This window comes from Dama dama, chromosome 12 (genome assembly GCF_033118175.1).
Source record: "Dama dama isolate Ldn47 chromosome 12, ASM3311817v1, whole genome shotgun sequence".
Taxonomy (NCBI): Eukaryota; Metazoa; Chordata; class Mammalia; order Artiodactyla; family Cervidae; genus Dama; species Dama dama.
The window spans coordinates 25,014,073-25,028,717 of record NC_083692.1 but is presented as its reverse complement, the minus strand read 5'-3'; the positions used below and the strand labels follow the sequence as shown (position 1 = coordinate 25,028,717).

General features: G+C 43.3%; 3 protein-coding genes across 5 annotated transcripts in view; 2 read left to right on the top strand and 1 right to left on the bottom strand.

Annotated features, from left to right (window-relative positions):
- Positions 1–70: 70 nt before the first annotated feature.
- LOC133066807 (uncharacterized) lies at positions 71–12,775 on the bottom strand. Its single transcript, XM_061158227.1, has 4 exons — positions 12,662–12,775; positions 11,960–12,597; positions 385–424; positions 71–133 (listed from the first exon to the last, which is right to left on the bottom strand). The coding sequence occupies exons 1-4, from the start codon at positions 12,773–12,775 to the stop codon at positions 71–73; spliced, it is 855 nt and encodes a 284-aa protein (XP_061014210.1).
- LOC133065856 (surfeit locus protein 1-like) lies at positions 1,669–4,002 on the top strand. Its single transcript, XM_061156362.1, is given in 3 exon segments — positions 1,669–1,677; positions 2,989–3,382; positions 3,385–4,002. Coding segments are annotated over 3 exon segments (912 nt in total). The 3' UTR covers positions 3,894–4,002.
- GPHN (gephyrin) overlaps positions 12,403–14,645 on the top strand; it is a 531,607-nt gene continuing 529,364 nt past the window's right edge. The window contains exon 1 of one of the 3 annotated variants that reach the window (XM_061156856.1): positions 12,403–12,837. In XM_061156856.1, the coding sequence (XP_061012839.1) occupies positions 12,774–12,837 (64 nt within the window). In that variant the 5' untranslated portion in view covers positions 12,403–12,773. The remainder of the gene's footprint in view (positions 12,838–14,645) is intronic. The other 2 variants (XM_061156854.1, XM_061156855.1) reach the window with 2 other exon arrangements.

Below are 14,645 nucleotides of genomic sequence, written 5' to 3'. Positions count from 1 at the left end.
ATTTGCTTTGGATAGATTTAAAGACTAGGCACAGCCATTTGTGTTAATTAAAATCTTTTCAACCTTTGTTTTAGTGCTGTTTCCACTCTCTTTCTCCTCCGAAATGGGTGGAAATGCTAGTTAGATGCTTGGCCTTACACATGTCAGAAATTTAGTCATTTAGAATAAACAGTCTCTGATTATTTTGACAGCTTTGGATTTTTGAAATGACTAGATTCAAACCACACTGTATGTTGTTAACAAGTCCATAAAAAAGCTGCTGCTCTCCACCTCTAAGGGCTTCCTCTGGTGCCTCAGGGGTAAAGAATCTGCTTGCCAATGCTGGAGACATAGGTTTGATTCCTGGGTTGGCAAGATCCTCTGGAGAAGGAAGTAACAGCCCACTCCAGTATTCTTGCCTGAGAAATCCCATGGACAGAGGAGCCTGGTGGGCACAAAAGAATCGGACAAGATTTAGTGACTAAACAAGAACAACTCCACCTCTTAAGTGTTTAATTCTGGGCAGATCCTCCACTGACAAATGAGCAAAAGTAGTTACAAACTAAAGAAATAATATTCCATAGACTCCTCTCACTGTCTCACCCATTACATCCATCTGCCCTGCTGACACTGCTTCCTAGTTACCTAGTCCTTGAATACCTTCTACCTTCCTGGTACCACAGTTTTTGTTCAGGTTCCTTTTCCTGCTTGGATTACCAGAGCCTCTTAATTGGTTTCCTTGCTTGGTTTCCAACTCTTCTAATTAACCTTCCACAGCACCACCAAAACTATCTTTTCTAAAAGAGAAATGAGATCATGTCACTTTCCTACTGATTTCCCATTGACATTAGTGTAAAGTTGAAAACTCCCTCACAAACCACATAATGACCTACCTTTTACCTACATCCCCAGCCCTGTCTTCTACTGTAGCCCCCTGCCCCGATAGATGGACACTGAGCTATACAGAACAGGCTGCAGTTCCTCTGATGCTCCGTGAGTTCTATTATCTCTATGCCTCTGCACAAAGTTCTTCCTCTGCCTGAAAGATTCTTCTCTTCTTGTCTGCTTGACCATTGCCTACTGTTCCTAAGGGCCAAGTTTGGTACCCTTGTTCTATCCTAGTAATTCTCAGTCCTAATTGTGTTTCAGAAGATCCTTGGGAGCTTTTAAAAACACCAATTTACCAAGCCCTTCTCCTGGTCATTTAAATTATGATCTCTGAGAGGGAGGGCAAAAAGCATCTGCATTTTTTAAAAGCTCCCTAGGAAATTCTAAGGTGCAGTCAGGTTTGAGAATCATGGTTCAGGTTGTCTTACCTCTATCATAGCACTTATCAAACTATGTTGCAATTATTTGTTTACCTAGCCATTGATTTCCCTAACTAAATTGTGAGCTCTTTGAGGCCCAGGACTGTCTTCTTCATCTTTTCATTTTGATCACAAAACAGTACCTTGGATTTGATAGAACCTCAGATATTGCAAAAGACCACAGAAAGTTAATTGTAAAGTCCCAGGTCTCTTGACACTCTGTGTGTGTCAGTATAATACCACTGGATCATATTGTAGTCCCTGAGATCTTCAGATCTTTTCTTTAATTAAATTGTCATTAATTTCCTATCTCATGTCAGTACAAAGAAAGTTGACTTGTTACAAAACACTTCATGACCTCTAGGAATTCTCATATGGTATAATGAGTAAAGTAGGCCAACCAACTAAAAATCTTCCCTCTCCCAAGGTCAATTTAAATATTTAAAGGTCACTTGAAAAGGTGGATTTTTTAAAAATGTGTTTTCAGACTGGAAAACTTTTCACAAAATCAGAGAATTTGGACATTAGATGGAACCTAAAATAAGTTAGCTTACTAACTTATTACTGATAACTCAGTAATAACTCAACTGATATCAACTGATAACTCAGTTATCAACCTGATCACTCAGTTGGTAAAGAATCCACCTGCAATGCAGGAGACCCTGGTTCCATTCCTGGGTCAGGAAGATCTGCTGGAGAAGGGATAGGCTACCCACTCCAGTATTGTTGGGCTTCCCTTGTGGCTCAGCTGGTAAAGAATCCACCTGCAATGCAGGAGACCTGGGTTGGGAAGATTCCCTGGAGAAGAGAAAGGCTACCGATTCCAGTATTCTGGCCTGGAGAATTCCATGGACTGCATGGGGTCACAAAGAATAAAATAAGTATAAATCTCCATCACTTTTCAGAAGAAGATACTGAAGTTCAGATATGTTGAAAGAGTATCCAAAGGCCCACAGTTAATTGAGGCTATTAACAGTTAAGCTAATTACCAGAGCCTGGTATTATTACTGCCAATTCACATTCCAACTTAACTCATATCTTTCCTCTCTTGACCACAAAATAAGAAGCTCCTCAGTTGTGAGACAATTTCATGTTCTATCAACTGAAAGTGAAAGTCGCTCAGTTCTATCCAACTCTTTGTGCATTGCAGGCAGATTCTTTACCAGTTAAGTGACAAAGGAAGCCCAGATAGCTCAATTGGTAAAAATCCTCCTGCAATGCAGGAAACCCCGGTTCAACTCCTGGGTCCGAAAGATCCTCTGGAGAAACGGATAGGCTACCCACTCCAGTACTCTTTGGCTTCCCCTGTGGCTCAGCTGGTAAAGAAATCACCTTTGGCAGTCCATCGGGTCTACACAGTCCATGGGGTTGCAAAGGGTTGGACAGGACTGAGTGACTTTCACTTTCACTTTTTCTATCAACTGAGTAAGCTGAGTATATAATCTACACTCTGTTTCAAGAAAGCCACCTCTCTCCTCATTTGGACCCTCTGTACTTAGCGGTCCTGAAAGATTTTCCAAGCCAACTGGGTTACACAGAGCATTAAGAACAAAAATCAGGAATATAAAATCTGATTGAACCACTGACTACCTTTAATAAGTCTATTTAATCTCAAAGTCTTAGATTCCCATTTTAAAGGCTGAATTAAAAGAACACCATTCAAATGCTTTAAAATCATGTTTTTTGGGCGGCGGTGCTGCAGCTGGGGCTGCGCGCGGCGGGGCTGCGGCCTCTGCTGCGCGCGGCGGGCGCGGGGACGACCCCGGCCAGCGTCGTCTGGAGGAGCGTCCTCGGGATCGCCCCGCGCGCAGGGTTGGCCTGGAGGCCCGCCAGGTGTGGCAGCTCTTCAGCCGAAGCAACTGCCACAAAAAGCGAAGATGAGTCCTTCCTCCGCTGGTTTCTGCTTCTTATTCCTGTGACTGCTTTTGGCCTGGGGACGTGGCAGGTCCAGCGTCGGAAGTGGAAGCTACAGCTGATCGCAGAGCTAGAGTCGAGAGTTATGGCTGAGCCCATCCCACTGCCCGCAGACCCAATGGAACTGAAGAACCTGGAGTACAGGCCCGTGAAGGTCAGGGGGCACTTCGACCACTCCAAGGAGTGTACATGATGCCTCGGACAATGGTGGACCCTGCCCGGGAGGCCCGGGAGGCCGGCCAGCTCTCATCGGCGGCTGAGAGCGGTGCCTATGTGGTCACTCCCTTCCACTGCACTGAACTGGGAATCACCATTCTGGTGAACAGAGGGTTTGTGCCCAGGAGGAAAGTGAATCCAGACACGCGGCATAAAGGCCAGATTGAGGGAGAGGTGGACCTGGTGGGGATGGTGAGGCTCACAGAGACCAGGAAGCCTTTTGTCCCCGAGAACAATCCGGAGCGGAACCACTGGCATTACCGGGACCTGGAGGCCATGGCCAGGCTCACAGGCGCAGAGCCCATCTTCATCGATGCAGACTTCAAGAGCACAGTCCCTGGCGGGCCCATCGGAGGGCAGACCAGAGTCTCCCTGCGGAACGAGCACCTGCAGTACATCATCACCTGGTACGGACTCTGTGCGGCTACCTCGTACCTGTGGTGCAAGAGGTTCCTAAGTCGGACTCCTGGCGTGTGAGGTTAGCAGAAGTCAGCCTGTCCCTGAACAACTGAAGCCACTTCAAGAGATTTGGTTTTATGCTGATCATGTGCTCTTGGTATAAATAAATCTCTGCACCACAAAAAAAAAAAAAAAAAATCATGTTTTTTGTCTGTTTTTACCATGAAATTAGTTTGGATGAGTATATGACCTTTCCCCCTGCCTTTTTTTCCTGTTAACCAAAGCATGAAATAAACAATTCACTTGCTAACAGAGATGTATAACTTCTTAAAAAAATGAACCATTGCCATCTCTAAACTATTGAAATTGTATGTTCCTTATTATTAGGCTTATCACTTTCACCTCAAATGCTCCAAACCTTTCAGTTTCTTCAAAACTCAGAACTGAAATGTTATAGCCTTTTTTCTATTGTCTTCAAGACTTCACATTGGATTTCGCCTTTCACCTGTATGGCAGTGCAGCATTATCAATTAGATTGGCTGGCTATGCCTGGGTATCTGCATTTTGATAAGTTCAAAATATGGATCTCAGCTTTGTGGGTACAAATTTATTTGGTTAACTTACCCAGCAGATCAAAGACTCATTCAAGATGCCCAACATCCCAAAAGAAACATTGATAAATCCAATATTGGACATCCATGGTGGCTCAGATGATAAAGAATCTGCTTGCAATGCAGGAGACCCAGGTTTGATCCCTGAGTTGGGAAGATCCCCTGGAGAAGGGAATGGCTACCCACTCCAGTGTTCTTGCCTGGAGAATTCCATGGACAGAGGAGCCTGGAGTACTATAGTAGGCTATAGTCCATGGCGTCACAAAGGGTCTGACAAAACTGAGCGACTTTCACTAGTTTAAATTACAAAGAGGGCTATACCTTCCAATATGGTTGAAATATGTCTGTATTTAGGGCATTCCCATCTCAGAATCAAATTGTTAGGGAAACTGATTTAGTAATCAGAAAATATTGATGGCACTGAAACATTAATACTTTTATTTATATTCATAATATTCCAGTTATGCTTCTCAGAGAATAAAACCCCTGATGCTCTTGACTGTACTTAGGAGATATGTTTCCATTTTAAGTTCAACTGAGGAAAACTCTATCTGCATCAGCAAAATGTTTAATAACCATAATCTTGGGTAGTACTACTTTTGTGGCTTATCTCATTTCTTTTACCTTGACAATCTAGCTATTCAAAGAATATTTGCTAACATTTCACCCTCAAAAGTTGCCTTTTTGCAATGACCACAAAGTGATTAGTAATGTTTGTCACACTTCTTTCCTAAATGAAATAAGGTCAACAACAGTCTGCAATTTTCATCTTTAGTCCAGAATTGCAGTCACCAAAGAGGGTAAGTGATAGTATGCAACATTTCACCATATACTATTAGATCCAGGCAGAAAAATTCAGTTTTAGCATTGTTTGTGTGAACTCTGGCCATGTGGGTGGTGTCTCCTTTTACAGACAGAGGCTTCTGCAAGCTGTTACAAGCCAAGGCAAATTTCTAACAGCCCCACTGGTACCTTGGGAGGAGCCTGCATTGCTAGCAATTCCAAGTCCCTACTGCTTCATGTATTCTGTATTTAGTCATCAAATATTAGGAAATGGGAAGAAAACAAGATTCTGTGTTGAAAAGCAATACTTGCTCTGCACCCAATCAATCCCACAGCAGGAGATACACAGGCAGATAAATATGAAATGTAATTATTACATGGTAAAATGAGATTTTTCAGGACAACTGAAAAATCCATCATTTCTGCTTCCTTCACCAATTCATTTATGCTTGCTAACATTTCAAATTCTACTTAAGGTTCATTTTAAGCTAAAATACTGTACAAACATTCCTATCAACCATATTTCCTCCAATTATTACACAGCTTGGGAGAAAATGAGGCTTCTTAGGTTAACAAAATTATTTTTTGTTGCTTCATAGAGACAAAACTATTTTCCTAGGGCAGTTGGGCTCTGATTACATTGAAACCAATTAATAATAATTTAAGAAATTCATGATGCACTTGATTTTTTTTTTTTTAAAGCTCACTTAAACTCAATCCATGTCGGTGGTTAGCTTTGGGACTACTTTTTCTTTACTTATGTATTGTTGTTGTTCAGTCACTAAGTAATGTCTGACTCTTTGCTACCCCATAGACTGTAGCATGCCAGTCTTCCCTGTCCTTCACTGTCTCCGAGTTTGCTCAAACTCACGTCCATTGAATGAGGGATGCCATCCAACCATCTTATTCTCTGTCACCTCCTTCTCTTCCTGCCCTCAATCTTTCCCAGCATCAGGGTATTTTCCAATGAGTTGACTCTTCACATCAGGTGACCAAAGAATTGGAGCTTCAGCTTCAGCACCAGTCCTTCTGATATTCAGGACTGATTTATCTTTTAGGATTGATTGGTTTGATCTCCTTGCTTTTCAAGGGACTCTCAAGAGTCTTCTCCAGCACTACAGTTTGAAAGCATCAATTCTTTGGCACTCAGCCTTCTTTATGGTCCAACTCTCACATCCATACATGACTGCTGGAAAAACCATAGCTTTGACTATACAGATCTTTGTTGGCAAAGTTGTGTCTGCTTTTTAATATGCTGTTTAGGTTTGTTACAACTTTTCTTTCAAGGAGCAAGTGTCTTTTAATTTCATGGCTGCAGTCATCATCCACAGTGATTTTGAAGCCCAAGAAAAGAAAATCTGTCAGTGTTTCCACTTTTTTTCCCACCTATTTGCCATGATCTTCACTTTTTGGAATGCTGAGTTTTAGGCCAGCTTTTTCACTCTCCTCTTTCACCTTCATCAAGAGGTTCTTTAATTCCTCTTCATTTTCTGCCATTTCAGTGGTATCATGTGCATATCGGAAGTTGTTGTTATTTTCCCTGGCAATCTTGATTCCAGCTTGTGCTTCATCCAGCCTGGCATTTTGCATGATGTACTCTGCATAATAGTTAAATAAGCAGGGTGACAACATACAGCCTTGACATACTCCCTTCCCAGAGGAACCAGTCCGTGGCTACATGTCCAGTTCTAACTGTTGCTTCTTGACCTGCCTGCAGGTTTCTCAGGAGACAGATAAGGTGGTTTGGTATTCCTATCTTTTTAAGAATTTTCCACAGTTTGTTGTGATCCACACAGTCAAAGCCTTTAGTGTAGTCAATGAAACTGAAGTAGATATTTTTCTGGGATTCCCTTGCTTTCTCTATGATCCAAGGGATGTTGGCAATTTGATCTCTGGTTCCTCTGCATTTTCTAAATCCACCTTGTACATCAGGGGTTTCTTGGTTCATGTACTACTGAAGCGTATCTTAAAGGATTTTGAACATTACCTTGCTAGCATGTAAAATATGTACTTGTGTATACTGGATCCTAAAAACTGAAAGCCTTGTAGATAGAGCCCTTCTATGAAACCAAGTAGTTTCTGGACACTTAATGTTACTTTTCCATTTCCATTTACCAAATCCCATTCTCTGCTCCCTTATCTAATAATTCCTTCCTTTTCTAGCAAATACTGTCCTCCTCCCCTTTCATCTACACTTTTTGAATTGAGGGAGAAAAACCAGTGCTTTCTTTAGAAGTAAAAACTTGTTTCTTGTTTCCTCCTTTTATCAGGTAAGCAGCCATGTAAATAAGCAGTGACCTTGTACATTTGTAAGTCGGCAGGACACACAGAGAAGAGCGTCTCTATCTTCTGAACATGAACATGAAAAGTTGTGGGTTGTATCAAAGGTATAAATTAGAGTCCTCATTAAAGATTAAAATCTATAGTAAGGATAGAGAACAATAAGAGGTTTTGTGAGTGTGTGGTTATGCATTTATTTTTTCAACATTTCTGCTAATTCAGGTACCTTAATGGAAGTATAGAACTTTTCAAGTTTTTATCACCAGAAATAATTTTAATTCTCAGTTGATATCTTAGTTTAAGTCCTTTCTGACTAACTACTAACATATCAAGGCACTAACCTAACGTATGGTATCCAGAGCCATCCTCCCTTGATCTTAGTCCTTTTCGTAGGGGTTCAACTGATGCTGACCCTCTGGGTGAGTACATTACTGAGGCCTAACTAATCAGAAAATGCTATTGCCTTTGCCTTAGTGTTTTGGGATGGAACCATGACCTAAACCTGTGGTTTCTAGGACTTTGACCTCAGGACCCCTTTATACTCTTAAAAATTTTTGAGGATTCCAAAGAGCTTCTGTTTAAGTAGGTTATACCTACTGATATTTACTATATTAAAATTTTAACATATATGAATATACAGACAAAGTTCATTATCTATCAGAGTGAGTGATGATGTCACTACACATCATGTAACCTCCAGAAAATTCTACTGCATCTAGTGAGAAAGAAAGAGGGGAAAGACACATAATGGCTTACTACCAGTATGAAAATACTTTTGACTTTGTAGACCCTCTGAAAAGGTCTTGGAATCTTCAGGTGTCCCTTGATATTCTCAACAACTGCTGATCTAAATTATAACCTACAGAAGCCAATGCATGTCTGAACTTCCTAAGCACATGAGCCAATGCTTTTTAGCTTACATTATAGTCAGTCACTTGCAAGCAAAAACATTCTCATACATTTGAATTTCCAGTTACGGACCTCAGAGGAAGAGAGTAAGGTGGAGGAAAAGTACAAAGGACTGTGGCACAAAATTATTCATCTGGGCAGCAGAAATATAATATGAAGCCCAAGGAAGGAAAGGCTCCAATTTATTTTAATAAACACGGCAGACATTGGAAAACATTGTCCTAGTTGTTCCCAAATAAGTGTCACCAAACTCCATGAGAAATTGAGGTTTCTCAGCTTCACTTCACTAAAAGATAACCAGATAACCAGGGCACTAGAACTAAAATCAAAACGTCAGTTTCATTAGTGTGTGTGTGTGTGCTCAGTCGTATCTAACTCTTTGCAGCCCCATGGACTGTAGGCCACCAGGCTCCTCTGTCCATGGAATTTTCCAGGCAAGAATGCTGGAGCGGGTTGCCATTTCTTACTCCAGGGGATATTCCTGACCTACGGATAAAAACAGCATCTTCTGCATTGGCAGGTGGATTCTTTACCACTGTGCCACAAAGGACTGAATAAATTTTTCATTAGACTTTGGAAATTCCTAATTTAGAAAACTACTTCTGGGGAAAAAGCATTAAGCTATTTAGGTCAAATATTAAAAAAATTTCCCATTATTCTCTATTCTATACAGCTGTATTTTCTCTAAAAATGTGTCTAATTTCTAAGTCTCAGCTTTGAAAGAACCTTTGGAACGTTCTTTTCTAATAGGCTGAATTTCTGATTTTTAGGATTACACAGTAATGTAATTTACCACTGCCTATACTGAACAGTGTCCCATCAAATTTCACATCCACACAGAACCCTGGTATGTGACCTGTGTGGAAATACAGTTTTTGGAGATGTGATTAATTAAAATGAGGTCATACGGGATTAATATGGGCCCTAAATCCAATGAGTGGTATTCTTATAAGGGCAAATAAAAATACACATAGGGAAGAAGGCCATGCAAAGACAAAGGCAAAGACTGACTGATCCAACTATAAGCCAAGGAATGCCAAGGATTGTAGGTAACCACCGAAAACTAGAAAAAGGCAAGGGAAGAATTCTTCTCTAGAGCTTTTAGAGGGAGAATGGCCTTGCCAACACCTTGATTTTATATTTCTGGCCTCCAGAACCACAAGAGAACAAATTTCTGTTGTTTTAAGGCACTGGGTTTGTGGTACTTAGTTATGGCAGCCCTAGGAACTAATACATTGCCTAATTCAATCAGTCAAAAATTCATTTGAACTCCATCACACTTCCTTTGGGATTTTCGAAAATACTATGTTAAAATCAACCAGAGTTTCACCTTACATTCATGCTTTTTTTTAAAAAATTGTACTAAAAACATAACAGAATTTACCATTTTAATCATTTTAAAGTGTACAAATCAGTGGAATTAAGTCTATTCAAAATGTTGCTTGCACCCGTTTGTAATCCACTCAGTTGTGGCTATTAGACAATCAGGAAAGAGGCAAGAGCAGAATAAGACTTAGCAGAAAAATAATCCATTACCAAATTTGTTCCTGTTTACATCTAGTGCTAATGAGGAGAGTCTAACCCCAGAAAAGCCAGTAAATGTTTGCCTTATTACATTGAAAGTGTGACTAACCAGAGGAAAACTAAAGTCCTAGGAAGGCTAAATGTAAATACACCATTACTAGAAAAACTCAACTTTTCTTCATTTAGTAATTCATTTCTGATAAACTTTCATAATTTTATAATGAAAATCATTGTGACAGCCAAATATTTACCCATCTTTTATGTTAATTCTCATTGTAAACTCTTAGTTTTCATTATTAAAATATCAGGAATGGAGAGAATAAATCCCTGGGCATTTCTAATTCTTTAGGTACAAACCTTTAACTTTTTTACTTTCTCTCCTCTCCCACCTGTGTCTCTATATGTTCCTGAGACATTTATCAAGGTTTGGGAATACTACTCTCTTTCTACTTTCCAGAAAGCCTTCTTTGTCGTAAACTTGATTCCAGGATGAATTCTGAAGAAATGTCACATGGCGTTAAGAAGCATGTGCATACCCAATATTCATTCAATAACCAGCAGTAAAAGAAAAAGTCACATTAGACAGTAAGGTCGCTGGGCTTTTCCTGTGTAAATTTTGTTGTGTACATACATTTTTTTTTTTTTTTTTACAGATTCCTAAACTCAGCAGAGATGAATACACTTGAGGAAAATTGTTGAAAGACAAGCATCTATTATAATTGTCCAGTTTTATTATAACATTACTTTTCAACAATTTTAGTAGTTTTAACAAACCTCCATATACTTTAAAAGGCTTAATTCATCTTTACCTTTCCCAATTAAATTTTAATGAATTTTACCATTACTGCTTTTATAGATACAGAAAGTCTCTTGCTTTCTGTCATTTGTGAAACGAAATTGCCAGTTTCTTTCCATGAATAATAACAGAATACTCTAAATTGATAGGGTGCTTATCTACCAATTTATTTAAAGGATATAGAAAAAGGCCCCAATTTATTTAAGGTTACAGAATCTATAGTGGGCAGAATTAGAATTTCTCTAAAAATACAAGATATTTTAAAATCATTTCAGATTATGGGGCCTTAGAGGGAATAAAGATAGAAAGGTAAAGTAACCAACTATTTGCTTATCTTTGTTTGAATTTATACTTCCCATATATACCTCTCATTTAAACTGGTTCAGAATCCACAAGCCCCCAGGCTCTATGGTGATAGATCATTATAGGAAGTGGGATCATGAGCTGGCTTCAATTTTAAATCCTGTCAGAAATACTAGCAATATATACTCAAAAGTAATTTTACTAATTAATTTTATTCTACCTCAATTCCACCCATCATCTCCTATGTACTCCCATTATTTAAAATGAAATATGTAACAATATGAATCTTCAGTTAGGGATTAGTCCACGTTCTAGTTGGCATAATAAAACTCATATAACCATCAAATTGAGATGTTGTGTACAAATGATAATTATAGTTTTTTGGGACATATTTTCATATGCTTCCCAGTTTTACTACAGCTGAGAAGAAAAATTATACATACATGGGTGTACATGTTTTATTCAGAAGTTGAAAGGGCTAGAAAGAACTAAGAAACCTATGTGAAATAGCCACAGGTGATTAACAACACTTCATAAAATATACATGAAGGTAAGTGTCAACAAAAGCTATTTTCATGGTAATTTCTCACCCCACAAATACTGAAAGGAAAATTGCCACCACCAGGGTTCTATTTCCAGTTTTGTGATTGTAGCTCAGGTGGGAGAAACATTCTCTAATCTCATTCTCTAAGATTGGTGTTTTTCAACTAAAAGCAGAGCCTCTAGCGAAGAATCCTGATGCCACAAAACCATGGGACAGAGGGAGGAGCAGAAGCCTGTTATTTCTCAAGGGGCTCTGCCGCAGGTTCCTAAGCTTCGCTAGTGAGGACCCTCCTGTAGGTACAGCCTTGGAGTTGGGAAATCCTCGGGCAGGTCGAGTCGACTAAAAAAGCAAGCGCGAAGATGTGGCAGGATAGGATACCTCCTCCCTCGCTCACCGCGGGCTGTCACAGTAGTTGGCGGTTGTGCCACTCACGCAGGTTTCTAAGGCACCTCCAGGCTCCCTGGAGCCTTTTCCCCTTCGGTAGAGCGGGCTCCGTAGCCCCAAGAGCCGGCCGGAGTCGCGGACAAACGACGAGGAGCCGGGCTCGGCAGGGGATTGCTTCTGTCTGGGGCTCGGCGGAGCCTGCGTTCGTGTCTCGCGCGCACTCGCTCCGCGTTCTCCTAGCCAATCCGGCGCTACTCGCGCGCCCTGGAGCGTTCCCCGGTCCAGTTTGGGCTGGGCCGGCTCCTTCCCGCTCCTAGCACTTCGCAACCGAGCGCTCACTCCTCCCCTCACTCTCCACGAGTTCCACGATTCGCGGTGTAGCTCCGCCCCTGGCCCGAGTCCACCCCCGCAATCTCGGGAGCTTGTGCTCTCCTTTCCCCTCAGTCTCCTGCCGACTAGCCGCGCTGGGTCTCGCGCTCCGCAGAGCAGCACGAGTCTCTGCCGCCTCGCTCCTACGCCTCCGCGCGGTCTCCCTGGGCAGCCACCGCGTTCCCCACCCGCAGCCCTTCGCCTGCGACCCGAAGTCGGGGTCCCGCGCCCTGACTCCGCCCCCCATCCCCCAGCGGACTCGCGCGCTCGGGGCCCGGCCTCTCACTCACGCAGGCCGCGGAGCGCTCGGCGGCCTCCCCCTCCTTCCCTGCTCGGCTCGCGCTCCCCGGGCACTCTCGCTCTCGCGCTCTCCAAAGCGAGCGCGCTCCCGGCCCGCGCGCTCCGGGCTCTGGCTTCTCCCGGCTCCTGTCAGTGCGGTGACTGCGCTGGGAAACATGGCGACCGAGGGAATGATCCTCACTAACCACGACCACCAAATCCGGGTTGGAGTCCTCACAGGTAACCGGGGGAGGAGGTCCAGGACCGCCGCGGCCGCTGTCCCCGGCTTGCCTCGGGCTTCTTGCCTGTGATGACCCTTCTCTGCGGCCTCGGGAGAAGGGAAGGCAGAGGAAGGGGACGGGGTGGGGGGGCGGACGTTTTTACAACCGCTGAGAGGTGCTGGGAGGTTGGGGTGTTCCCGCGGGGTCCCCCGGGAGCTGGGGCCGATCCCGTGGGATGTCAGGCCCCAGTGCCTTCGCAGCCGAAGTCCTGGGCCCCTGGGGACCTAGGGGCCGGTGCGGCGGGCGCTGCGGGGCTCCTGGCTGCCGGTGCAGGCGACGGGATCCCGGCTCCGCAGTCTGAAGCATGCCGCTCTCGGCTGGCCCGCGCGCTTCCTCGGCTACCGCTTGTCCCAGAGAGAGGGGAATCCCTTTTCCACCCCCTCCCTCTTTTCCCTTCCCCCTACCTGGGCGGCCCCGCGCTGCTCTAGCAGTGCTTTCGCGGGGCACCGGCCACAGACGACATGGGTGTTCTTTAGGCGAAACTCTGCTCGGTCTCAGGCTGCCCCTCGCGAGCCGGGAATCCCCTCTGCCAGCCATGGGACACCCTTCGTCCCCCCCTCCCACCCCGGGAGGTGGGGATCGGCTTGCACCCGGACCTCGGAAAGTGTTTGCATTCTGCCTTCCCAAGTGGAGGGCCCTCTGCCCGCCTCTTCGTTTTCTTAGAGGGGAGACTGTAGCCTGCGACTGGGGATCCAGTCCTTCTACTTGAGAGGGAAGGATTCCCCTACTCGGGCTCTTCTGTCCCCCTCCCTTCTGAGACCTCCCCCCACCCTCCCGAGGCTTGTGAGGAGCGCACTTTTCCCGGGTCGCGTTTCCCTCCCTCGCGGAAGCCGTGTGTGCTCTGCATGTCTGATTCGGTTGCGTTGTATTTGGGTAATATCCCTCAGTTCGGCGACAGGCAGTTGCTGCAGGGCATGACTTCCGAGATGAATAGCAAGCCGATTTGTAGGGGTTTCTGCTGTGGTTCTATAGTTGGTAAGGTTTCTATGTAATTGAGTGGCGAGGTGGGGGTTAAAGAACTATATTTGGAACCTGAGAGCTTAGTTTGGAGGGAAGGAAATCCAAGACTTACTGATTTTGGAAAAAGAAGCGATGTAGACGGGAATCCTCATGTTCTCCCCCCTCTCCTTCCCCCCGCCTCACCACACACACACACTTTTTTTCCCCCTTGTCAAATTCTGACAGGTTGAGACGGTGCTCGAGAAGGGACTAAATTGAATGAGACTTGCTTTATTATTATTATTATTAGGCAGAGAAACATCTCTGTTAATAAGATAAAGAATGCAAAGCTTAATTTGGCTGCTGAGTTTTATGAAGAAGCTATCCATGGTACCCCTTGTTCTCTTTTAAATAACTGGGTCGTCTTTCTCTGATATTGTTTCCAGATGTTAATGGTAATTTACTGAATTTTCCTAATTGAAAGTCCCTGCGATAGAGAAACTAGTCTGAATCTGTTGCAGGGAAGGGAAACCACCTCCCACTCTATTAGAAGATGCGCTGTTCGCTTCTTTTGGTGCTGAAGCTCTTGCTTTGTGTGAAGATTCAGTTGTAACTCAGAAATCTTGGAGTTGACATTGCTGATTTTTAGAGTCTTTTTGCGGGGTGTGAAATTGTATGCCGTATATCAGCCCTCAACTCTCACTTTAGAATTTAAAATTAATAGAGTAGTGAGAGTCAAGCTTAATAGAACGCAAAGTGGGTCAACTGGCCGCGGAAATGAAAGGTCATGAATGTTTTCAAGTTAAACCATAGAGATTTTTTAAAAAA